The sequence below is a fragment of the Stenella coeruleoalba genome (genome assembly GCF_951394435.1).
Source record: "Stenella coeruleoalba genome assembly, chromosome: 8".
Classification (NCBI taxonomy): Eukaryota; Metazoa; Chordata; class Mammalia; order Artiodactyla; family Delphinidae; genus Stenella; species Stenella coeruleoalba.
This window is the reverse complement of record NC_137154.1, coordinates 76,238,337-76,263,478: the sequence shown is the minus strand read 5'-3', so window position 1 is coordinate 76,263,478 and position 25,142 is coordinate 76,238,337. Positions and strand designations below refer to the sequence as shown.

The 25,142-nt window shown below is 35.7% G+C and overlaps 1 protein-coding gene across 2 annotated transcripts in view; it reads right to left on the bottom strand.

Annotated features, from left to right (window-relative positions):
- ARHGAP42 (Rho GTPase activating protein 42) overlaps nt 1-25,142 on the bottom strand; it is a 288,105-nt gene that overhangs the window by 63,082 nt on the left and 199,881 nt on the right. The window contains exons 5-7 of one of the 2 annotated variants that reach the window (XM_079929104.1): nt 21,074-21,175; nt 11,138-11,248; nt 1,692-1,796 (exon numbers count right to left, since the gene is read on the bottom strand). In XM_079929104.1, the coding sequence (XP_079785230.1) occupies nt 1,692-1,796; nt 11,138-11,248; nt 21,074-21,175 (318 nt within the window). The remainder of the gene's footprint in view (nt 1-1,691; nt 1,797-11,137; nt 11,249-21,073; nt 21,176-25,142) is intronic. The other variant, XM_079929105.1, reaches the window with a different exon arrangement.

Here is a 25,142-nt window from a genome sequence, read left to right as displayed (position 1 = left end):
GGGACAACTTATAGTTTTACAAATACACAATACTAATTAAATAGAGTTCTATATGCCATAATACCTAAGGTAAAAAGGAAGATACACAGGGACTTAATTTCTTTTGGGGGTTAAAATAAATCCACATACTTTTGATATATGTGGCACTTACCAAGAAAAAAGTTCATCACTTTTATTCCAAGAACTTTTCTGAAGACATATCACTTAGCTTGTTTTTCAGAAATCCTTATATAGTTATCAAGAAGTCAGTGCATAAATTAACTCATAAAAATGAACAGGCTTCCAAGTTCTAACTTCTTCTATTGTAAGAAATAGCTTATTCACATCATAGCATGTTTACTTAAGGGAAGACATAGAAAGCATAAGGCTTTTCTCTATGAAAATCAATTTTGTATTCAGGCCACATTATCTCAACAATATTCATTTGGAAACATAAAAATCATCACCACCCAACTTTAAGATTTTGTTATGGCCCCTACTAAAAGACCTGAATCTCAAAGTAAGTTAATTTGCCTCTTTTCCCTTTTAAACATAAGAATGAGAATTTTTTCTAATACTTTACCTGTCTCCTGTTCTCAAATCCCAGGAATCTTACTGTAATTGCATTTAATATGGAAATAAATAATAAAATACTTTGGATTTTATAATTTTCCCTTTTAATATTTACTAAAAAAGCCCCAATGCATTCCATATTGAAAAACAATGGAATGAATTGAATGTGAAATCGATTCTGCTAGAAAATCTAAGTTAAATAAAAAGCTAAACTCGAAACACAGGTGGAATAAATCCAATCACATATTTCTCATGGGACACTCCAACTCCATATTTCTATTTGCTGAACATCTTCATAATGGCAAGAATCAGGTAAGGAGTGAAAGGCAGGCTTTTTACAGAAAATTAAGTGAAACCTTCACAAATTATTTTAGCTATAGAGTACTAGACAGGGTTTCAGAAATAACTTTTAATTTATACAAAATCCTCAACAATTAAGATTTTGTTGTCATATTTGATAAGCAGAAATGGATTGGCTAACTTTTTTTTGAAGCGTAACTGGTGTTCAGCATACATAAGTCAGAATTTGTCTAACTATGCAATCAGATATTAAAAGGATTGATTGGAGAACTTTACAAAATAAACCCTGACAGAAAGAGATAGGATGTTTGTAAATAATTCTCCCTGTAGCTTTAAAGCAGTTATTATGAACGCTTCAAACCCACATTTAAATTTATTTTTACAAAACACTAAATATCAGCTATGTAATAGTACAACTTCAGGGAGGAAAGGGACAGAGTGTGAAAGTCCACCTGTTCATTTCACAAATATAGAAATTCTGCCCTCTCAGGAAATACAACTTGCCTAAGGTCACCCAGTAGAATAATGAAAACACTAGATAAAGGCAAATGCTTCCAATGTTTCTGTACCTCAGACATTTTTATTTTTATGAAATTTGCCAGTATATATTCTTCTAACTCTAAAGAGTTTAATAAGATTTACTCTTTCCTGGCATACTTTCAACCAGCAATTATAAAAAAAATTAGTAAATTTATTAAGTGGTTTTTCTAAGTGAGTGAGCTTTTTTTGTACTTAGATAAGTTTTTAAAAGATTCCAAGGTTCAATTTGGTCATAACTCAGTTGCCCTGGGATCATCTTATTCACTAAGGAGAGGCAGTGAGAACAGGTATAGTCTTACATTCTGCAAGTTGAACTGCAGCTGTTGTTTATATGGTGCAAATTCCTGGGCGAGTTCATATCCCTCGTGGTAAAAAGTAAATAAACCCTGAAGGAATGACAAAAGCTGCAAAAATAAAGAGATACAAAAGAAACCATGAAAACGTGTTTTTTAAAAATGATGATCAAATATAATAAATTAGAGAGATTATATTTCATTCTAATCTCTCAAGCTAACAAATTTTGAATCTCCTTACCTAAGTAGGCACTAGAATTATGGATGTGAAACAGAAGACATGGAAGTTAAATTTTTCTTTTTGGTAGACGTGATTTAATATTTAAGTCTTGTCATGGACAGGTGTCAAGTCAAGTACTCTAATCTTCCAATGCACTGACGAAATATCCAGGAGAGAATATTAATGGGGATAAAGACCAAAGGAACATAGAAGAGATTCTAACCAAAATAGGGAGGTCAAACATGTGCAGATGTGAGGAAGACTAAACCAGTAAATTAGAGATAAAAGTACCCAAGGAAAGGAATAAGGATGGCCAGATGAAATTAAGAAAAATATCACAAGGTGGCAGTACTGGTTTGGGTATTAAACAGACAACACTTAAGCAGCAGGAAGAACTCAAAACAGAGGGAAGAACTGAGCAAAAACATGGTGCTAGATACAGATCTTTCATGTAAGAGCTACAGTAAAATCTCCTTTAGAAAAGCACAATTTCTATGATCCTAGCCTTCTAATCCCAAATTCAGATGCGCTTATTTATGATGTTCTTATTTGTAAAGCAAGAGCAGCTCTCCATAGAGTTACAGGACACAGTTGTTTATATGAAATGTTATAACTGAAAAATAATTTACTTAAATTTTTTCATTTAATTCACTGGGATTTTATTCCACAGACATGTCCACCAATTCAATCTCATCCACAACTTCTTCCTACAATAAAGTTAGAAAATATTTTTGAGAAGTGGCTAATGTTTTTCTAATTCAAATAGCATAATATGTCTGTAAACTATTATTTTAAATTAAGGAAGAAACACAATTTGAAACCATTTTCGTATGTGAATAACATCCCATCATTTCCTCTGTCTGGAGAAGAAGGAGGATTCAGCTAAGCATCAACTGGTATGTATGTGTGTTATGATTTCCAACAGTTAAATACTGATTCTACAATGACCTAATGCTCTTCTTCCTATAACAAGTCAACTTCTTACAAAATTATGTTCGTTTTGGAAAGCATATACTTTCAAATTGGTTTTAAGTTGTTATATTTTAAAGAATTTCCTTCACTTTTTCAACAGTTCCTGATAATGTGTCAAAATGTATTGTTTGCAAATTTTAGAACTATTTTACACTGTCAATTTTACATCAATAATTATTATCAAAACTAAAATTCAATAGCTTATCCTTTACTAAAAGTACGGTATATTTGTTAAATTACCCAATAATTTAAGATATATAGTTTGCACATACTGTGGCCCAATTAAAAAGAACTGTATCTTAAAATAGGATTAAAATTACCTTTACCTGAGGCTTGGATGTGTAGATTTAGAGATTTTCAGAGACAAAATAAGAAAATACTTTTGAAGTATTTAGGCCTTCTAAATATCTGAATAATAGTTTATGAAGTTGTTGGAAGGAGTATTGTTTAATTTTTTAATGTCTATAATTAGCCCTCAATTAAACTGTCTTATTAGGAACTGGATGCCATAAAAAAAAGATACTATTCTAATATCATGCTAAGTACAAAGAATCTAACTTATAAAGAAGATACTTTAAAACTATCTGCAATAAATATTCCCATGAAACACCCAATTCCCTGAGATCCATCTCCTATTGGCAATTTCTGGTAAAATTCAGATTCATTTAGTAGCAAACAAATATGTTTTAATCTCACAATGCATGCTGAGCACCCACTAGGAACAGTACAATTCTTTGGGAGGTACAGAAAAATTATATACAAAGAACCACCTATCTTTTACTTTTGTTCCACATCTACTTTGGAAGTAGCATCTGGGAAAGTTTAATAAAGACAGCATGTATGAAGTAACTGCCTCTAGATGGCAGCAAAGTTAAATGTTTCTTAAATTTGAATATATACTCATTCATTTCATCCTCAATAAATTCCATGATGTTAAATTAAGGAAACTTAATAGGACAGCCTGACAATCTTTAAGAATTGCATCTCCCACGTGTCATTTTCTCTGTTCAATGTGCCTGAGTGGGTGGAGTGGTGGGAAAAAGACTACTGTCTCAGCTTACCTTAAAGTAAACTTAACTTTTAAATAACAGTAACAATCACTACAAACTACTAGATAGACAGATTAGGTTTTAATATTAAGAAAGGCGCTTTTATCATCAGGACAAACTCATATAGCATTTCATTATTCCCAAGGGCTTTAGAATCAAATGACTTCTCCACTCCAAAAACCTGACCAAATGTAAAAACTGACACTGCCTTTATAGATAATCATTTAGCAAAACCCATTACAAGTCAGTAAGGGAACAGCTATTCATAATTTCCCAGCCCATTAATCACCAGGTTTCAAGCCTTAAGGGCTCACAGTTACCAGTGATACTGTGAATAGCAAAGTGGAAAAAGGTGTCAGGGTTTAGCATGGGAGTGAGGGGCAGACCTCCGAAGCAATTTGGAGTAATTCCAGTAATTCCAGATGACTGCTGTCCAAACTGAGCAGCACTGGGATAATCAACACAGTGTGATATGGAACAAGGACAGACATATAAATCAGTGGAGGAGAACTGAGACTCTAGAAGTAAACCCATACATCTATGGTCAACTTATTTTCCACAAGGGTGCCAAGACCATACAGTGGATAAAGAACAGTCTTTTCAACAAAGAATTCTTGGACCACTGGATAGCCACATGCAAAAGAATAGAGTTGGACACCAATGTCACACCACAGACAAAAACGAATTAAAACTGGGTGAACAGAATGGTATGTGTATTATTATACAACCCAATAAGGTTGTTTTTCTTAAAAAAATAAAACAAACACTTATACACAGAGCACCACAATGTACTAAAAGAGATCAAAATCTTATACAGATGTTTACATTTGGCCACTGAAATCTCTAAGAAGATTGGAAAAGTAGGGCAAAGGCAAGGGATCAATTTTCGTCCTGTACAGGTGTCTGACCTGCAAATTACTGCTGTAGTCTTTGCTATTCTTTACTTGGAGGAAACAGAAACATGTTAGAGGACAGCTTCAGAATGACTACAGAGTGCTTCAAGTCTAATGCATGGACGCTCAGAGGAGTTTATCGAATGGAAATGAAAAAGTATCAAAATCTAACCCAATAAATGAGAAAACTGAAGAAAAAAAGGAGAGTCAAGGATGGAAAGTGGTCAGTCGACTGTGGCTTAGGGAGACAACTTTTAAAAGAGGGTGATGAAAGAAGGATGGGAGACCAAATGAATGAATGAATAGATATGCACATAGATTCAATTAATTTAAAAAGCAAAAATTTTTTGAAGTCATGGCTATATACTGCCTCAGCAGTAAAGTCTCACTGGAGTTCCTGAAGGTAAGAATTTCTAAGATCTCAAGGGGATGGAATTCAGATGAAGTAGCAGTAGGGAGAGGTAAAATTCTGTGGTAAAGGAACAAAACCAAGGAAGAACAGTCAGCTTATCTTTTCAACTAAATGGGAATGAAGAAGGTAATGTGGCCATTGATATGACTAAGCCCAGCAGAAGCTACGTTTAGAACAGGCCTTTACATGATGGATTTTTTTTTGGGGGGGGGTTGGTTAGTTTCTTTTATTTTAATTTTTTAATTTATTTTAAAAAATTTATTGGAGTTTAGTTGATTTACAATGTTGTGCTAGTTTCAGGTATACAGCAAAGTGAATCAGTTATACATATACATATATCCACTCTTTTTTAGATTCTTTTCCCATATATGAAGTACAAGGGGATGAGTTAGCCAAACACATAGAATGCTTTTTTCTTACTTTCCCAAAATTCTATTCACTATCTAACTGCTATTATAAATTTCAGATGTTCAATGACAGTATCTAGAACTAAATCCAAAAACCAACACAGTTTTTATTTAAAAATATACGAGCTGAGGAGAGCTTTATTGTTTCATTTTTATAGAACGATTGCACTTAGGTTTTTCAGCAGGATACAAATGTAACCTTTAGTCCTACAGTGTTTTTCTTTTTTTTAAATGACATTATCTTATAGTCTCACTTTAATTTTCCCTAAATTAAATTTTCTACATTAAGGCTAACCAATCATATTGAAAAAGAACACAAAAGGTTTGACTTTCAAGACCCGAAAGTCTATATACTATCTGATAGTCTTTTTTAACTTAGCAAGTAGCTGGTGTTCAGTCTCAACATTATTCAAACTTTTTTAGAGAACCCACAAAGCATTTTACAGTATACTTCATGATATAATAAGTTAAAAAACTAAAGCATGTTAACTAAATTACCTGAAATTTTCTTCAGAAAATGATTTAAAATTAAATTCAGCAGAATAAGGGAAGAGGATCAAAAGCAGTGTGCTTTAGTTTATATTTAATAGTTTATTTTCATTTATCATATGAATTTTAAACATAATTCAAAAAGACTAAAATGAAGGCTAAAAAATACTCTAAAATGAAAATGTTATTACGGAATTTAGATGTATACTTTGAAGCATGTTAAAATTAAAAATGTGTTTTTGAAAAAGCTTTTTCTGCTTTGAAGCCACACTAATAAATGATTCATCAATACTGTTTTCATATCTAGTAATAACAGTCCATGTGAGAGCTCACACTAGCTGATACCTTGCTGATGTTAATAATGAACCAGGCAATTACTCTGTGCATTACCTGCATCGGTTGAGACTCATCACAATCCTGGGAACTACATACAAATTTTTATCCCTGATTGACAGATAAAAACCTGAGGCACACAGACTTTGACAAGCGTGCCAAATTCACACAGTTATTAAGACTGAAGCCAAATTCCGTCTTATTGTCACTCAGCCATTATACTTTTCTGTCTCTACATGGAAAGTGGCCAGTCACCTGTGGCCTGGGGAGACAACTTAAAACAGGATGATGAAAGAAGGATGAAAGAACAGGTGAATGAATGGACAGGTATGTGCCCTGACTCAAGTACCTTTACCAAAGTAAAGGTCAATCTCTTACTTTCTTTTTCTAATTTTAAGGAATCAAAGTAGCTTTACAATCCAGTTTTCTAGGGTCATCCATTTTATTTGGTCAAAGCAAGTATTATTTAAGAAGAACTAATTTTTGTAATCAAGTAGCCATTAAAGCAGTAGGTGGTATAAAACTGTAACTTCAGACTTGGGTTCTCGATTCCTGGTTCTCTCCCTCTTTAGGTTTGTGACCTCAGGCAACTAATAATCTTTCTGTGACTTAACTTCCTCATCTGGAAGGATAACAACCACCAATAATAAATCCGTGGTGGGGTTCATGTGGGAGAACACAGAAAACATGGGACACATAGTAGTTGCTCACAAAACATTAGTCCCAACTAAGTACGCTCAAAGGCTATAATCAAAACATACACCAACTGCAGCTCAATGAACCATAAAGGAGTTGTCATAAAAAGATTCTTTTGGTTTTCTGAACCACAAACTTTCATGTCCCATAACAGACTTCTGAGACACTGGGGTTAAACTCTCTTAGGTAGGTTGTTCATGTTCAGCTACTTCTCAAGCTTTTTCTCCTAATCCCTCAAAATTCTCAGAAACTCCAGGCAACTCTGAGAAGTAGGAGCATCTTACGGTCAAGAGTCAGGAGATGATGTTTCTCTCTTGCTGATCTCTTTTCCCCCATTACAGACCTGAACTCAAATATCTTTTTGGCAAATCTCAAAGGTTGCAGCTAGGACTACCGGACAGAAATATAATGTGAACCACAAATGCAAACCAATGTGAAATTTTTAACTTTCTGGTAGTCACAAGAAATTTAAATCAAGTGAAATTTAATATTTTGATACAATGTATTCAAAAGATTATCATTTCAACATGTAATCAATATAGAAGAGGTTTTAATGATATTTCACATGCTTTTTAAAAATTTTTTTGTACTAAAGCCTTTTCAATCTAGTATCTATTTCACACTTGGAGCACATCTTAATCTACACTAGTCTCATTTCAAGGGTTTGATAGACATACACAAGTAGTTGCTACCATACTGGGTAGTACGGGTCTAAAATCAGGAGTTAGCTACCATCACTTTCTAAATAAAATATGATAGATAAACAGAGGGGGAAAAAGGCCATTAAAATCATAAAGCTAATGGAGAACTGAGTTTAAAAAGCTGGTTTTCTGTATACTTCAAAAATAATTTATAAAAAATATATAAATGCCCCCTCTTTTTCCCTTGTATTAGACCTAGATTCTCCTTAGAATAATGACACTGTAGGAACATCTATTCCTAATATCATCTGAATATTCTGTAGAAGTTTTATTGTAAGTACAAATTGACCCTTAAACAATTTGGTAATTAAGGATGCCTACACACACACACACACACACACACACACACACACGACCTTTGCAACTCTATATATAACTTTACAGTCCTGCCTTGGTACGTTCTGCATCTTCAGACTCAACCAACCAGCAGATTGTGTAGTACTGCGGTATTTACTGAAAAACATCCAAATATAAGTGGGATCCACAAAGTTAAACTCATGTTGTTCAAAGATCAACTATCGTAGGATCTTGACATTAATTGAAACAATGTAAAATTATCTCAAATGATCATCATAAAGTAAGAATATTATTTAATGGGAATCACCAGGACTATTTATATTTTCTACTTGATATCATACAATCTGTATGAGATTAGTTGCATCCCTAAAGTATTTTGCTTTACTCTAATGCTTATTTGTTAAATAAATCTCAGCTAAACTGGCATAGACTGCTTCATTTCTGCAGTATAAAACTTTATGAAACAGGAATTGGATTTCTGCAGAAAAAACCCTGCAAAGATATTAAAGTATCCTCATGTTCTTTTATGTTTATAGCTCCTCCGGGCTTTGTTTTTGAAATTTTGAAAGCTTTTTTCCTGCAAATTGATTTGTAAATGTATAACCTAAAGAGCAACATGCCCATGTTCTATCGCTCCCGTTTCTATTCTTCTCAACATTGGGGTGGAAATTAAGTAAAACCCCGTGGATGAGACTTTGCAGCTGGAAATGAGAAGGAGACTAAACTGACAGTACTATTTGGTTTGGCCAGACATTCTAATAGGAAAAATCCAGCAGCCAGGAAAATATTTTGGAAGAAGGACAAATTTAACATTGACCTTGATTGTGGTGTCACCAGAAAGGCATGCGTTACAGAAGACTTATCATCAGACCGTCCCAGTTCGGGATACAGTAGAGGGAGAGAAGAAAACACATTTCAATTGAAGGACAATTTCCATTTCTCTTCCTATATTATCACAGGAATTCATAAATTCTTATCATTCCTTCTGTGACCTATGAGCAAACAATTTTACAACCTTTTCTTTATATACCTGGTGTCATCTTACAGAATGGTCTAGTTCACTGTTCCCAGACAGGAACCTCTATAAAAGAGGCTCAGATGGGGAAATAGGCTACCTGCATACCTCTCCAGAGAGAGAGAGGCACTACAGATGTAAAAGGATAATTCCAGGTGCGAGGAAGAACCGCAGAGAAGATGAGCACAGTATCTGAAGGGAATGGGAACAGGTAATGAAGGAGTATGAAGGAAAACCATCAGAATTAATGGGGGCATTCTAACAAAGAGCTAAAATTCAGAAATTCCAAGAGGCAGGCCATAAGGAGGAAGTTTGCCAGCAAGGAGAGAGGCTTCAAAAACCATGATAGACTTCAGAGGCAGAACTTATTACTCCATGAGAAGGGGAGTAGGAATTTTAAGCATTAGTCATCTTCATTGACTAGGGCTTATTAGGCTGACCAGTTGTCCCTGAACCCCAGATGAGTTTCAGAGAGCCTTCCCAAAATTTTTAATCAGATCCTCAAAGCATCTGCTAAATAAGAGGTTATCAATTCACCCTAAGGGGTTTAAGAACTTGGAGTCAAGGCTGTCATCCCAAACACAGGGTTAAAGTTAAATCCCTGAGCTTGTGGTGTGGCCTCTGGTTCCTTAAATCCTTCTAGCTGAAGGGCTCGCCTTAGAAACTTGCCAAGTGTCCAGCAGAAAGTCAGGTGGCTACGGCTGAAGGGAGAGGAGTGAAGCAGAGGTGCTGGGAGCCAGGCAGGGGCTGATGACTCTTCCCAGACTCTGCCTTGTCTCAGTTTCTCATCATCTTTAGGGAATCCCTGATGGGCTTTCATCAGGAAATAAAATTTTCAAATATATTTTGAAATGGATCTTCCCTTCTCTGTGTCACCTCCACTAAAATAGGAATAGGGTATTTTATTTCCCATTATAAATAGATTTTTTATAAACTGACCTAGGAAGAAAAGTATGGCTTAAATTATATATTTGATTGCTTACATATTTTATGATTGCTACTCCATCATCACATGGGAACTGAGCACTATCTTGACTATAGAACTCACCCTTATTCATCATAGATGATACCTCATGAAGATGCCTACTCAGGCAATATTGTAACATATTAGGGTATTACTTGGGAAAAAAATGCTAAGAAAATGAAGCAAGCTTATAAAGACCAGCCACCTGTTCTTTTTCTATAATGCAGTTTACATTAGGGAATCCATTACTTTTTACACTGACTTAGGAAAATAAATGACTTCACTGGAAAGTCAGGCAGGTCCCAGCCTTGCAAGGAAGCAGGGTGGAACAAAGGAAGAAATACAGCCTTACCTATTCTCCCTTCAACTAAAGGTTTGGTAAATGGGTCACTTTAGTGGTGAGGTATATTCCCTTAGGTATATGTAATATACATGCCTTAAGTTTTAATTTTAGGTTTCTTAAATCAATAGGCTATTCTTAGAGCAGTTTTAGGTTTATAGAAAAACTGAGCAGAAATTATAGAATTCATAATATGTATGAAATACATAACTAATAAGAGTCTGCTGTATAAAAAATAAATAAATAAAATTTAAAAATTCAAAAAAAAAAGAAATTATAGAGTTCACATACACACCCTTGGCCCCTACCCACACAGAGTTCCAATTATTAACATCTTGCGTCAGTGTGGTACATTGGTTACAAGTGATAACCCAATATTGACATATTATTATTAAAGTTCATAGTTTACATTACAGTTTACCCTTGGTATTGTACGTGTTATGAGTTTTGACAAACGTATAATGAATAACATGTATCCACCATTACAGTGTCCTATAGATTAGTTTCATTGCCCTAAAGTGCTCTGTGCTCTACCTACTCACCCTCCCCCACTCCTCTCTCTCCTTTTATTTTAAAAAAAAACATAATTTTCAACAGAAAAAAATGCAAATTTTGTTTCAGAGATGTACTGTACCTACTATTTTATAGGGAAAATAAATCTTACCGGTTCGACAAATTCAAACTTCTTTTTTTCTTGAACCTCTTGAATTTTAAAGACATATTCTAGTGATGCCTCATAGAAGTTTTGATGCTCTCGGTCAATCTGTGTATCTGCCTAAAAAGCACAAAAAAGGCAAATCATGACGCAGGGAGCAATTACTGAAGGTTCTGTTACAGAGGAACTCAAATCCTGTTTTACTCTAAAATCATTAAAAATAAATTAAGTCATTCAAAAAGTTTGTATATAGCAATTATTATGTCTTGGGAATACAGAGGCTAGGAAAACACAGTCATTGCCCTCAAGAGCTTATAGTGTTTCAAATGGGAAGAAAAATGCACATACACACACACACACACAGAGCAAGCACACAACATTCATTAAAAAATTATTACAAAAGGGGTATGTAAAAATATATGGAAATCTATGGGAATCACAAGAAAGAGACAAATTCTGGGAGAAAATGGTGGTATTCTGAGTTGAATCTTAAGGTAAATAACTGGCTGTGAAGAGTCAAAGATAAAAACGAGGTCACTCCCATGATAAAGTAAAAAGGCATGAAAGAGTCTGACAGAGTTTGCCTTCAGAGTAAGTAAGTGGAAGGAAGGAGGGAGAAGCAAGGCTGGAATCACACTATAAAAGATCATGAAAACTGCATAATGTTTGGATTTAATTGAGGAAAAATCATCTGAGATTATTTTTGTGTATGGTGTTAGGGAGTGTTCTAATTTCATTCTTTTACATGTAAATGTCCAGTTTTCCCAGCACCACTTATTGAAGAGGCTGTCTTTTCTCCACTGTATACTCTTGCCTCCTTTATCAAAAATAAGGTGACCATATGTGAGTGGGTTTATCTCTGGGCTTTCTATCCTGTTTCATTGATCTATATTTCTGTTTTTGTTCCAGTCCCACACTGTCTTGATGACTGTAGCTTTGTAGTATAGTCTGAAGTCTGGGAGCCTGATTCCTCCAGCTCCATTTTTCTTTCTCAAGATTGCTTTGGCTATTTGGGGTCTTTTGTGTTTCCATACAAATTGTGAAATTTTTGGTTCTAGTTCTGTGAAAAATGCCATTGGTAGTTTGATAGGGATAGCATTGAATCTGTAGATTGCTTTGAGTAGTATACACCATCAAATGTAAAACAGATAGCTATTGGGAAGCAGCCACATAGCACAGGGAGATCAGCTTTGTGCTTTGTGACCACCTAGATGGGTGGGACAGGGAGGATGGGAAGCAGATGCAAGAGGGAGGAGATATAGGGATATATGTATACGTATAGCTGATTCACTGTGTTATAAAGCAGAAACTAACATACCATTGTAATGCAATTATACTCCAATAAAGATGTTAAAAAAATCATCTGAGAATATTAAACAGCAGAGCCACATATTAGGTAAACTATTACAGAGATAATACTGGTAACAGAGCCCCAAATGCAAAGGTTCCAAGCAATGAATCATGCTCCATCAATACCATGCACATTCTCTTCCCACTTCTATGCCCACCAACGTCCTTGGATGCTGTCTTTAAAACTGACTTTGGGGGCTTCCCTGGTGGCGCAGTGGTTAAAAATCTGCATGCCAATGCAGGGGACACGGGTTCAAGCCCTGGTCCGGGAAGATCACACATGCCATGGAGCAACCAAGCCCGTGAGCCACAACTACTGAGCCTGCGCGTCTGGAGCCTGTGCTCTGCAACAAGAGAGGCCGCGATAGTGAGAGGCCCGTGCACCACGATGAAGAGTGGCCTCCGCTTGCCACAACTAGAGAAAGCCCTCGTACAGAAACGAAGAGCCAACACAGCCAAAAATAAATAAATAAATAAATTAAAAAAAAAAGAGCAAGATAATTGCTACCAAAAAAAAAAAAAAAAAAAAAAACAACCGACTTTGGTTTAGTAGGGAGGCATGATTTTACTTTCGTTGCCCAGCTACACACTCCTCACTGCCAGCTGAGATTACTAAAAGCAGATGAAAAGAATGGCCTCTCTGGAATACCAAGTATCTGCCAACCACAATTTGGGAATAGGACATTGTTTTGTAGCCATTTTACAATGATAATTTAACAAACAAAAGCTTAAAGAAAGATAAAATTAGGTTTGCTGGCTTAGCATAGCATCTTAAAACTTCATTTGAAAGAAAGACTTTTAAAAATAATTATATATACTTACTACTTGCTATGCAATTATTTATATAATTTAAAATGGCCCAATATTATAAGCAACTCAGTAGGCATTTTTAAACTTGAGAATTTCAAGTTTATAAACTAATATATGAGAAGAACACATAAATCAGGTAAGAAATTTGGACCAGAAGCTTCTCAGCACCCAAAGTCATTATTCCACACAAATCATATATATTTTCTTTTTACCATTGCTTAGAGGAACACACTATGTATAGAACAAACGGTAAGGGGGTACAGGTGGTGGTATGCTAATAAATGTTTAACAATTGGCTCTCCTGTGGGTGGGGGAGGGTGTCTGATTTGCAGTATTTGCTGTTTTCTGTGGTAAAATATTCCCAGAATAGCCAGTTCCAAATCACAAACACATCACTGAACGAGTGATGAGAAGGAGATGAAAAAATCAGCTCTCCAAGAGGAAGCTTCAGTACACCACTGGGTGTAAAGGATGCAAGAATAATTTCAGTCTCAGAGATAATAGTCTATTCCACAAGTTATTTCTGAAACTTTCATTTACTTTAAAAGATAGTCTTTGTGTCAACTAGCACACAGTAACAAACTAGAATGTTGAGACATCTTAGAGCCTAAAATGAATATTTCTGGTCAACAAAACTGTGCAGAAAAAGTTAGCAGAGCAGGCATGAATACTATCCACTGAAAGCCCTGCTTACAAGGTTGGCCCTTGGCTGGTATATGGGAATGTGGATTTTGGGAGGGTTCCCACCAGCCTAACTGATAAGAGTAGTTCACTATGCTGAAACTGTGCAAACAGTATGGTTTATTTTGAACACCTGCTTTCTTTCTGGGAGTCCGGAATTTGGGTACATGATGAGCAGAGGGTGCCTATATGACAAGCCCCCAAAACAAACCATGGGCATTCAGTCTATGAGTTTCTAGTAGACCACATTTCTCACATGTTGTCACAACTCATTGCTGGGGGAATTAAGTCCTATGTGTCTCCACTGGGAGAGGATTCTTGGAATTTTGTGCCTGGTTTCCCCTAGACTTCAACAACTAAATTCAATATACCGAATCTGCTTTGAAAGGTCATCTAGAATGCACAGTGCTAATAGAATACAATAGCTTAATTCTTTTCTTCAGTACAAGATTTAGAAAGACATTCTTTTACCTCAGACGAATTCCTTTAGTACTCAAGCTCATAGTGTGTAGCAGACACTTACTCACATACCCACTAGCAACTGTCATGTATTTTGTACTGGAGAAGTAGAATAACTATGTAATTTATTGTCTAAACTTTTAAAACTGAAAAGGGGTAGTAATTATTCCAGAACAACAGGTATAAGCTGTTACTTATGTGGCAAAGTCATCCTAGTAAGAAACCAAGTTAATTACATAAGAAAACCACATAGTTCTACCTAACTTCTTCCCTAACCACAATAAGCTGTCTCAATTCAAAATAGAGGAAAAAGGCTCAGGTGATATTTGTTGAATCGTTCCCAGAGGAGAAAGGATTTAAGCTGGATGATGAAGAATGGCGAGGTTAGAGTACATGGAGATAAAAGAAGTTTCGGTGAAGGAATAAAGTCAGGAGAAGTTATGTTTCGGTAGATAGATTCAAAGTGTTGGTTTGAAACAGTCAGAAATGAGAATTGAGGCAAAATAGGGAGAATGACATGACATCTCATAAACCATGCAAAAGCTTGAGGAGGGTGTGGACAAGATCAGAGGTGAACTTCAAGAAGATTAAAGTGAGGACACGGTAGAATGTGTTGATTCAATGGTAAAGCTGGATGCATGTGAGTATAAGGAGAGCTCTTATTTGATAAAGGTAAAGGTGTTTGGTATATCCTAGAAAGAGAAGTTGAAGGATGTCGGTGTGAGAAGCAAGGGGGAAAAAAAAAGTCAAAGATAATTTTGACACAAGAAATAATACCAGCATTAACAGAATTAAAGAAGTGAGAAGCAAATTTGAGAAAAAGTGTGAGATTTCACATGTGTCACTAAGGTGTTGTAGTCGGAAGTCCTGGTAACCAGTCAGTGGACAGTGCAGAGGTGGTCAGGTATGATGGTGGAGATACTTGCCGAGATGTTACAGACAATATGGAAGGAGCAGAGCTAGTAGGGACACAAACTGAAGGATAAGAATAGAGCTATGAGGTAGAACCTGAGGGATTCCCTTCATTCAGGAGGTGGGAAGAAGAGGAACGTTTTGAAAGTGTATTTAGTGATAGATGGAAACCCAAACTCTGGGTTCCTAAAAGGAATCCCTTTACTTTTTTCCTAACTATAAAAGTAATACATATTCATTACTATAAGTTTATTCATTGTTCATTATTATAACAGGAAAATGTAAAGAAAATAAAAATTGCAGCCCCACTATCAATATTTTGATGTGTAACATGCACACAAACACAAACTTACTTTAAAAAACCTGAATAATAGTGTATATTCTGGTTTAAATCCTGTTTTTTTTTCTTTTTTCCTCTTAGGCCAAAAAATATTTCCAAATGTCTTTAAATGATTTTCCAAATAAAACTTTTCACAGCCATATCAATTCCATTTTTGGCCAAGCTATATTTGCATATTTATCCCAATCACTCTTTTGTGCCATTTCAGATGTTTCTAAAATTTGCACTGTGAATAACTCTTGGATCAACATATTTACACAATTTATTTTTATGCTCATTTCTGATCATTTCTTTAGGGCAAATTTCTATCAATAAAATCACTTCAACTATCTTGTACATATAACATTGATTGAAATATGATGTCAAATTTACCTCAAAAGTTGAGTGATTTCATACTCCCACCAGAAAAGCAAATGTATGCTCAGTTTCCCATACCTTCACTAACAATGGATATTATATTTTAAGAAAATAAAATAACATGCTGCTACTATTATTCAATTGTACTTTTTAATACATGTGACATTGAAACTTAATATTCATTATGGTTTATATTTCTTCTTTGATGAAGTGCCCTTTCATATTCTTACCACATTTTTTCCACTAAAGTCTTTATCTTTTTCACACTGATTTGCAAACACATCTTATATATAAAAGATGGTTATCCTGTGTCAAATATTATATAAATTTCCTAACACTTTGCCTTTTAATTTGATTGAATTTTTTTTAAAAACAGATTACTTTCATGCATTCTGGTCTTTCTACATTTCCTTTATGATCTCTTCCTCTTATTTTTTGCTTAGAAAGAAATTATCCATTCACATATCAAATATTACTTCTTTTCATCTACTGTAAAGCCCATAATTTTGATGAGTCTGTTTCCAATTCTGTTTACTCCAGTGGTCCATCTAGCTGATGGCCTTGGAGATTTACCAACACAAGCTGACCCCTAATTCAGTCCTGGTAATGGGCAGTCACTTATTTTCCATGAGCAAAATGAACAAAGAGTCAGCTGTGCCAGTGAGAAGGCACAGAGGGGTCTTTCTGAGAACTTAATAGGCTTGGTGCTGACAGAAGGACCAGAGCTGCTCTGGAAGGGAACAGATGACTTTTAATGCCATGTTACAGAATTAAATACGTGTGTGGCAGCATCACCCTATAACTGGTTTGACTCCTGGAAGGATAGAGGAATAAATAAAAAGCAAGCTACGTTTTTCCTTGACTACATTATATGCTCTGAGGAGTTTCTCTGCACAATATCTGTGTTGTATTCTATTGCAGGCTGTGCCTCCTGGAAAAAAACTGTGTGTGTGTGTGTCTGTGTGTGTGTAGTGGGGCAAGTGGAGGATGTTACTAACCGTGTTATGTTTTTCTAGCATCCAACTAAATACAAAACCAGAATGAATATTCTATCATAGCTCAAAGGATTGAGGGCAACTAACAAGTATTAAATATTGAGCTAGGTTGTCAGGGAAAATTAAAGCATAAACTCTAGAGGACGTGAAAGTTATGATAAAGTTAACATTTTCTTGATGGTTTAAGCAATGTCTTATCTAAGGGTGGCCTCGCATAGTTACCAAGAACCTGATAACCCTTTAGAGACTCTAAAAATTACCCTTGATTTTGAGGCAGTTGATTTTTTTTAAATTAATTTTTATTGGAGTATAGTTGCTTTACAATGTGGTGTTAGCTTCTACTGCACAGCCAAGTGAATCGGCCATACATACACATATATCCTCTCTCTTTTGGATTTTCCTCCCATTTAGGTCACCACAGTGCACTAAGTAGAGCTCCCTGTGCCATACAGTATGTTCCCCTCAGTTGTCTATTTTATATATAGTATCAATAGTGCATATGTGTCAATCCCAACCTCCCAATTCCTCCCACCCCACCCTTTTCTCCCTTGGAATCCATACATTTGTTCTCTACGTCTGTGTCTCCATTTCTGCTTCCCAAATAAGGTCATCTATGCCATTTTTCTAGATTCCACAGATATGAGTTAATATATGATATTTGTTTTTCTCTTTCTGACTTACTTCACTCTGAATGACACTCTCTAGGTCCATCCACATCTCTACAAATGACCCAATTTTGTTCCTTTTTATGGCTGAGTAATATTCCATTGTATATACGTACCACAACTTCTTTATCCATTCCTCTGTTGATGGACATTTAGGTGGCTTCCATGTCCTGGCTATTGTAAATAGTGCTGCTATGAACACTGGGGTGCATGTGTCTTTTTGAATTATGGTTTTCTCTGGGTATATGCCCAGTAGCTGGGTCATAAGATAGTTCTATTTTTAGTTTTTTAAGGAACGTCCATACTGTTTTCCACAGTGGCTGTATCAATGTACATTCCCACCAAGAGTGCAAGAGGGTTCCCTTTTCTCCACACCCTCTCCAGCATTTACTGTTTGTAGATTTTTTGATGATGGCCATTCTTACTGGTGTGAGTTGATACCTCACTGTAGTTTTGATTTGCATTTCGGTAATCATTAGTGATGTCGAGCATCTTTTCATGTGCCTCTTGGCCATCTGTTTGTCTTCTTTGGAGGAATGTCTATTTAGGTCTTCCACCTGTTTTCTGATTGGGCTTTTTGTTTTTTTGATATTGAGTTGCATGAGCTGTTTGTATATTTTGGAGATTAATTTTTTTTTAACATCTTCATTGGACTATAATTGCTTTACAATGGTGTGTTAGTTTCTGCTTTATAACAAAGTGAATCAGCTCTACATATACATATATCCCCATGTCTCCTCCCTCTTGCGCCTCCCTCCCACCCCGCCATCCCACCCCTCTAGGTGGTCACAAAGCACAAAGCTGAGCTCCCTGTGCTATGTGGCTGATCCCCACTAGCTATCTATTTTACATTTGGTAGTGTATATATGTCAATGCTACTCTCTCACTTTGTCCCAACTTACCCTTCCCCATCCCCCTCTCCTCAAGTCCATTCTCTACATCTGCGTCTTTATTCCTGCCCTGCCCCTAGGTTCTTCAGAACCTTTTTTTTTTTTTTTTTAGATTCCATATATTGTGTTAGCATACAGTATTTGTTTTTCTCTTTCTGACTTACTTCACTCTGTATGACAGACTCTAGGTCCATCCACCTCACTACAAGTAACTCCATTTCGTTTCTTTTTATGGCTGAGTAATATTCCATTGTATATACATGCCACATCTTCTTTATCCATTCATCTGTCAATGGATACTTAGGTTGCTTCCATGTCCTGGCTATTGTAAACAGACCTGCAGTGAACATTGTGGTACATGACTCTTTTTGAATTATGGTTTTCTCAAGGTATCTGCCCAGTAGTGGGATTGCTGGGTCATATGGTAGTTCTGTTTTTAGTCTTTTAAGGAACCTCCATACTGTTCTCCATAGTGGCTGTATCAATTTACATTCCCACCAACAGTGCAAGAGGGTTCCCGTTCCTCCACACCCTATCCAGCATTAATTGTTTATAGATTTTTTGATGATGGCCATTCTGACTGGTGTGAGGTGATACCTCATTGTAGTTTTGATTTGCACTTCTCTAATGATTAATGATGTTGAGCATTTTTTCATGTGTTTGTTGGCAATCTGTGTATCTTCTTTGGAGAAGTGTCTAGGTCTTCTACCCATTTTTGGATTGGGTTGTTTGTTTTTTTGATATTGAGTTGCATGAGCTGCTTGTACATTTTGGAAATTAATCTTCTGTGAGTTGTTTCATTTGCAAATATTTTCTCCCATTCTGAGGGTTGTCTCTTCATCTTGTTTATGGTTTCCTTTGCTGTGCAAAAGCTTTTAAGTTTCATTAGGTCCCATTTGTTTATTTTTGCTTTTATTTTCATTACTCTAGGAGGTGGGTCAAAAAAGATCTTGCTGTGATTTATGTCCAAGAGTGTTCTGAGACAGTCGATTTTTAAAATGGTACTTGGTCATGGCCTTTGGTACATGATGGTGACAGTTAGGGGAGCCCTTTCTACTTCATCTACATACCGCATTCTCTCTTAGGTTTATTCTAATGCAATGTTTAAAGAGATATGTGAGCATTTAAGAAGTTTGGAATATGTGAACATAATATTAAATAACAACATAGTACTTCATAAGATTAAATATGTCCATGAAAATTAAAAATAAAATTTTCCTTAATAACAGATTTTTCTCTATTTCACTTTAGCCCCAAAACCTTTCCATAGGCCCACAGCTGTATATTAAATTGTCCTATTTTAACAGCAGGTGTTAATAACAAGATATTCATTATAATGAACACATATTTAAATAACAAAACTCCCCAACATTAAACATTTTTAAGTGAAGAAATTCAATTCCCTCTAGGGGAACATAAGAGTATAGAAAAAAGGAATCAGAAGCAACTCTCCCATGCCTTTTGGACTACTGTTCCACTGCATTTGAACTCTAACTCGTCAAGCATGCTTTATGGCTGAATATGGAGGTCAGGGAAAGAAGCATAGGAAGAAGGAGGGCAGAGGACCAGACTGAACTTGAAAAACGGTTCAGGAAGGGAGGTGGCTTTGCTAGAGGATCAGGAGGAGGCATTTGAAAGAGGTTCCCCACCACAGTCCCTAGAAGTACAGAGAGGAGAGGAAGAAGAGATGAAGGGAGGCTCAGCACAGTACAAGATTCCCTATGAAGGGCTAGAGAGCAGTGATGAGCTGTAGGGGGACTAGCTCAACAACTCCCAGCTCAGCTCTGAGACACACCACTGTACACTGGGGGAATGATGGATGGTGTGTCAAGATTTAGTTGCTGCCAAGATGAAAGACAAGAGAGCTTTTTTTAAAAAAAAACATATCCCATCACTATTCCTCAGTAAAAGGACTATTCGATTTGACTAATTATAGTTGAAACACTACCGATGAGAAGAAATTTTCAGAAAAAAGGAAGAAATGGATTCCTTATATGCATACACTGTACATGTTAGTATATGCATATAAGGAATGTTGACTGTTGACTTGTTCTTTCAGAAAATTGACATAAAATAATGGAGATTTTAAAACATATAGTTGTATATGTATCTTTTTTCCCCTTAATGCTGATGCAACACCTTAAAAACAGGTATTTTTAACTTAATATAAATGCTATAACATGAATTTGGTAGGTCATGCTATTTAAAATATTCCCAACAAGAAGAAAAAGAAATAGCCTTGTTTCACTCTTTCTCATTATTGAAGGAAATACTAATCTTTCTCTTAGAACTGTTAACATTAAATATCACAAGGCATGTAAAATGCTCAGCACAGTGCCTGTCTGTAGTAAGTGCTCAATTAAATATTCTTATTATCATTATTTTATTAAAGAGGAGCAGATTCTGAGATAATGTCTACTTTTCGAACTTTGGACTTCACAGGACAATGCTAATGCCCTTTCCACATTTCATCTGGAAAAACTTACCTCCTGCAAATGAGACTCCTTTTTCTTTGCAGACAAATTTAAATGCTTGTCAAGAATAGAATAGTATTTTTCACTCTCCTTGTCAAATTTCTTCTTTCCATCCTAGGAGATCAAAAAAACAACAAAACATTCAAATTAGAGAATCAAGAAAACCTTGATTTCCACCATCCCCATCAAACATCCGCTGAAATTATTTAATAAAGATTTAGTGAGCTTCAACTACGTGCATAACTTGATGAAGTAGAGTAGGAAGAAGGATGTGAAACAAAATCATTTGAGTATGTATTCTGATCTCAAAGAAGTTCATGGAACTATAGTATGGAGGGGGCAGGATGCCTACAGTAGAATCCTTTTGAACACTTTATAACTGATTCTCAGCAAGAAATTCTGACCTGGGATAGGACCAAGAGAAAACATCTCTTTTAGGCTTTTTGGTGATTCAGATGAGTTAATATACAACCAGTTTAGAGAACCACTTGCACACTCTTCTCAAGGAATCATAATATTTCCCAGCCACAAAAAGGATGCCTCTTACTGAGCTCTGCCCACCAGAGCAACAGTCAGCTCTACCCACCACCAGTCCCTCCCATCAGGAAACTTACACAGGCCTCTTAGATAGCCTCATACACCAGAGGGCAGACAGCAGAAGCAAGAAGAATTACAATCCTGCAGCCTGTGGAAGAAAAACCACATTCATAGAAAGATAGACAAGATGAAAAGGCAGAGTGCTATGTACTAGATGAAGGAACAAGATAAACCCCCAGAAAAACAACTAAATGAAGTGGAGATAGGCAACCTTCCAGAAAAAGAATTCAGAATAATGATAGTGAAGATGATCCAGGACCTCAGAAAAAGGATGGAGGCAAAGATCGAGAAGATGCAAGAAATGTTTAACAAAGATCTAGACAAATTAAAGAACAAACAGAGATGAACAATACAATAACTGAAACGATAACTACACTAGAAGGAATCAATAGCAGAATAACTGAGGCAGAATAACGGATAAGTGACCTGGAAGACAGAATGGTGGGATTCACTGCTGTGGAACAGAATAAAGAAAAAAAGAATGAAAAGAAGACAGCCTAAGAGACCTCTGGGACAACATTAAATGCAACAACATTCACATTATAGCGGTCCCAGAAGGAGAAGAGAGAAAGGACTAGAGAAAATATTTGAAGAGATAATAGTCAAAAACTTCCATAACATGGGAAAGGAAATAGGCACCCAAGTCCAGGAAGCACAGTGAGTCCCATACAGGATAAATGCAAGGAAAAACAGGCCGAGACACATATTAATCAAATTGGCAAAAATTAAAGACAAAGAAAAATTATTGAAAGCAGCGAGGGAAAAACGACAAATAACATACAAGGGAATTCCCATAAGGTTAACAGGTGATTTCCCAGCAGAAACTCTACAAGCCAGGAGGGAGTGGCATGATATACTTAAAGTGATGAAAGGGAAAAACCTACAACCAAGATTACTTTATCTGGCAAGGATTTCATTCAGATTCGAAGGAGAAATCAAAAGCTTTACAGACAAGCAAAAGCTAAGAGAATTCAGCACCACCAAACCAGCTCTACAACAAATGCGAAAGGAAATTCTTTGTGGGAAACACAAGAGAAGAAAAGGACCTACAAAAACAACCCCAAAATAATTAAGAAAAGGGTCATAGGAACATACATAACAATAATTACCTTAAACATGAATGGATTAAATGCTCCAACCAAAAGACACAGGCTTGCTGAATGGATACAAAAACAAGACCCATATATATGCTGTTTACAAGAGACCCACTTCAGACCTAGGGACATATACAGACTAAAAGTGAGGGGATGGAAAAAGATATTCCATGCAAATGGAAATCAAAAGAAAGCTGAGGTAGCTATACTCATTATCAGATAAAATAGACTTTAAACTAAACAATGTTACAAGAGACAAGCAAGGACACTACATAATGATCAAGGGATCAAACCAAGAAGAAGATATAACAATTATAAATATATATGCACACGACATAAGAGTACCTCAATACATAAGGCAACTGCTAGCAGCTATAAAAGAGGAAATTGACAGTAACACAATAATAGTGTGGGACTTTGACACCTCACTTATACCAATGGACAGATCATCCAAACAGAAAATTGATAAGGAAACACAAGCTTTAAATGACACAATAGACCAGATAGATTTAATTGATATTTATAGGACATTCCAGCCAAAAACAGCAGATTACACTTTCTTCTCAAGTGCGCACGGAACATTCTCCAGGATAGATCACATCTTGGGTCACAAATCAAACCTCAGTAAATTAAAAAAAATTGAAAGCATATCAAGCATCTTTTCTGACCACAATGCTTGAGATTAGAAATGAATTAGAGGGAAAAGAACGTAAAAAGTACAAACACATGGAGGCTAAACAATACGTTACTAAATAACCAAAAGATCACTGAAGAAATCAAAGAGGAAATCAAAAAATACCTACAGACAAATGACAGTGAAAACACAATGATCCAAAACCTATGGGGTGCAGCAAAAGCAGTTCTAAGAGGGAAGTTTATAGCTATACAAGCCTAAGTCAAAAAAATAAGAAACATCTCAAATAAACAATCTAACCTTACACCTAAAGGAACTAGAGAAAGAAGAACAAACAAAACCCAAAGTTAGCAGAAGGAAAGAAATCATAAAGATCAGAGCACAAATAAATGAAATAGAAACAAAGAAAACAATAGCAAAGATCAATAAAAGTAAAAGCTGGTTCTTTGAGAAGATAAACAAAATTGATAAACCGTTAGCCAGACTCATGAAGAAAAAGAGGGAGAGGACTCAAATCAATAAAATTAGAAATGAAAAAGGAGAAATTACAACAGACACCGCAGAAATACAAAGCATCCTAAGAGACTACTACAAGCAACTGTATGCCAATAAAATGGACAACCTGGAAGAAATGGACAAATTCTTACACAGGTATAACCTTTAAAGACTGAACCAGGAAGAAATAGAAAATATGAACAGACCAATCACAAGTAATGAAATTCAAACTGTGATTAAAAATCTTCCAAAAAACAAAAGTCCAGGACCAGATGGCTTCACAGGGGTATTCTATCAAACATTTAGAAAAGAGCTAACACCCATCCTTCTCAAACTCTTCCAAAACTTGCAGAGGAAGGAACGCTCCCAAACTCATTGTATGAGGCCACCATCACCTGATACCAAAAGCAGACAAAGATACTACAAAAAAAGAAAATTACAGACCAATATCGCTGATGAATATAGATGCAAAAATCCTCAACAAAATACTAGCAAACAAAATCCAACAACACATTAAAAGGATCACACACCATGATCAAGTGGGACTTATCCTAAGGATGCAAGGATTCTTCAATATACACAAATCAATCAATGTGATATACCATATTAACAAATTGAAGAAGAAAAACCATATGATCATCTAAATAGATGTAGAAAAAGCTTTTGACAAAATTCAACACCCATTTATGATAAAAACTCCCCAGAAAGTGGGCATAGAGGGAACCTACCTCAACATAATAAAGGTTGTATATGACAAACCCACAGCAAACATCATTCTCAATGGTGAAAAAATGAAAGCATTTCCTCTAAGGTCAGGAACAAGACAAGGATGTCCACTCTCACCACTATTATTCAACATAGTTTTGGAAGTCCTAGCCACGGCAATCAGATAAGAAAAAGAAATAAAAGGAATCCAAATTGGAAAAGAAGAAGTGAAACTGTCACTGTTTGCAGATGACATGATACTACACATAGAGAATCCTAAAAATGCCACCAGAAAACTACTAGAGCTAATCAATGAATTTGGTAAAGTTGCAGGATACAGAATTAATGCACAGAAATCTCTTGCATTCCTATACACTAAAGATGAAAAATCTGAAAGAGAAATTTAGGAAACACTCCCATTTACCACTGCAACAAAAACAATAAAATACCTAGGAATAAAGTTACCTAGGGAGACAAAAGACCTGTATGCAGAAAACTATAAGACACTGGTGAAAGAAATTAAAGATGCTACCAACAGATGGAGAGATATACCATG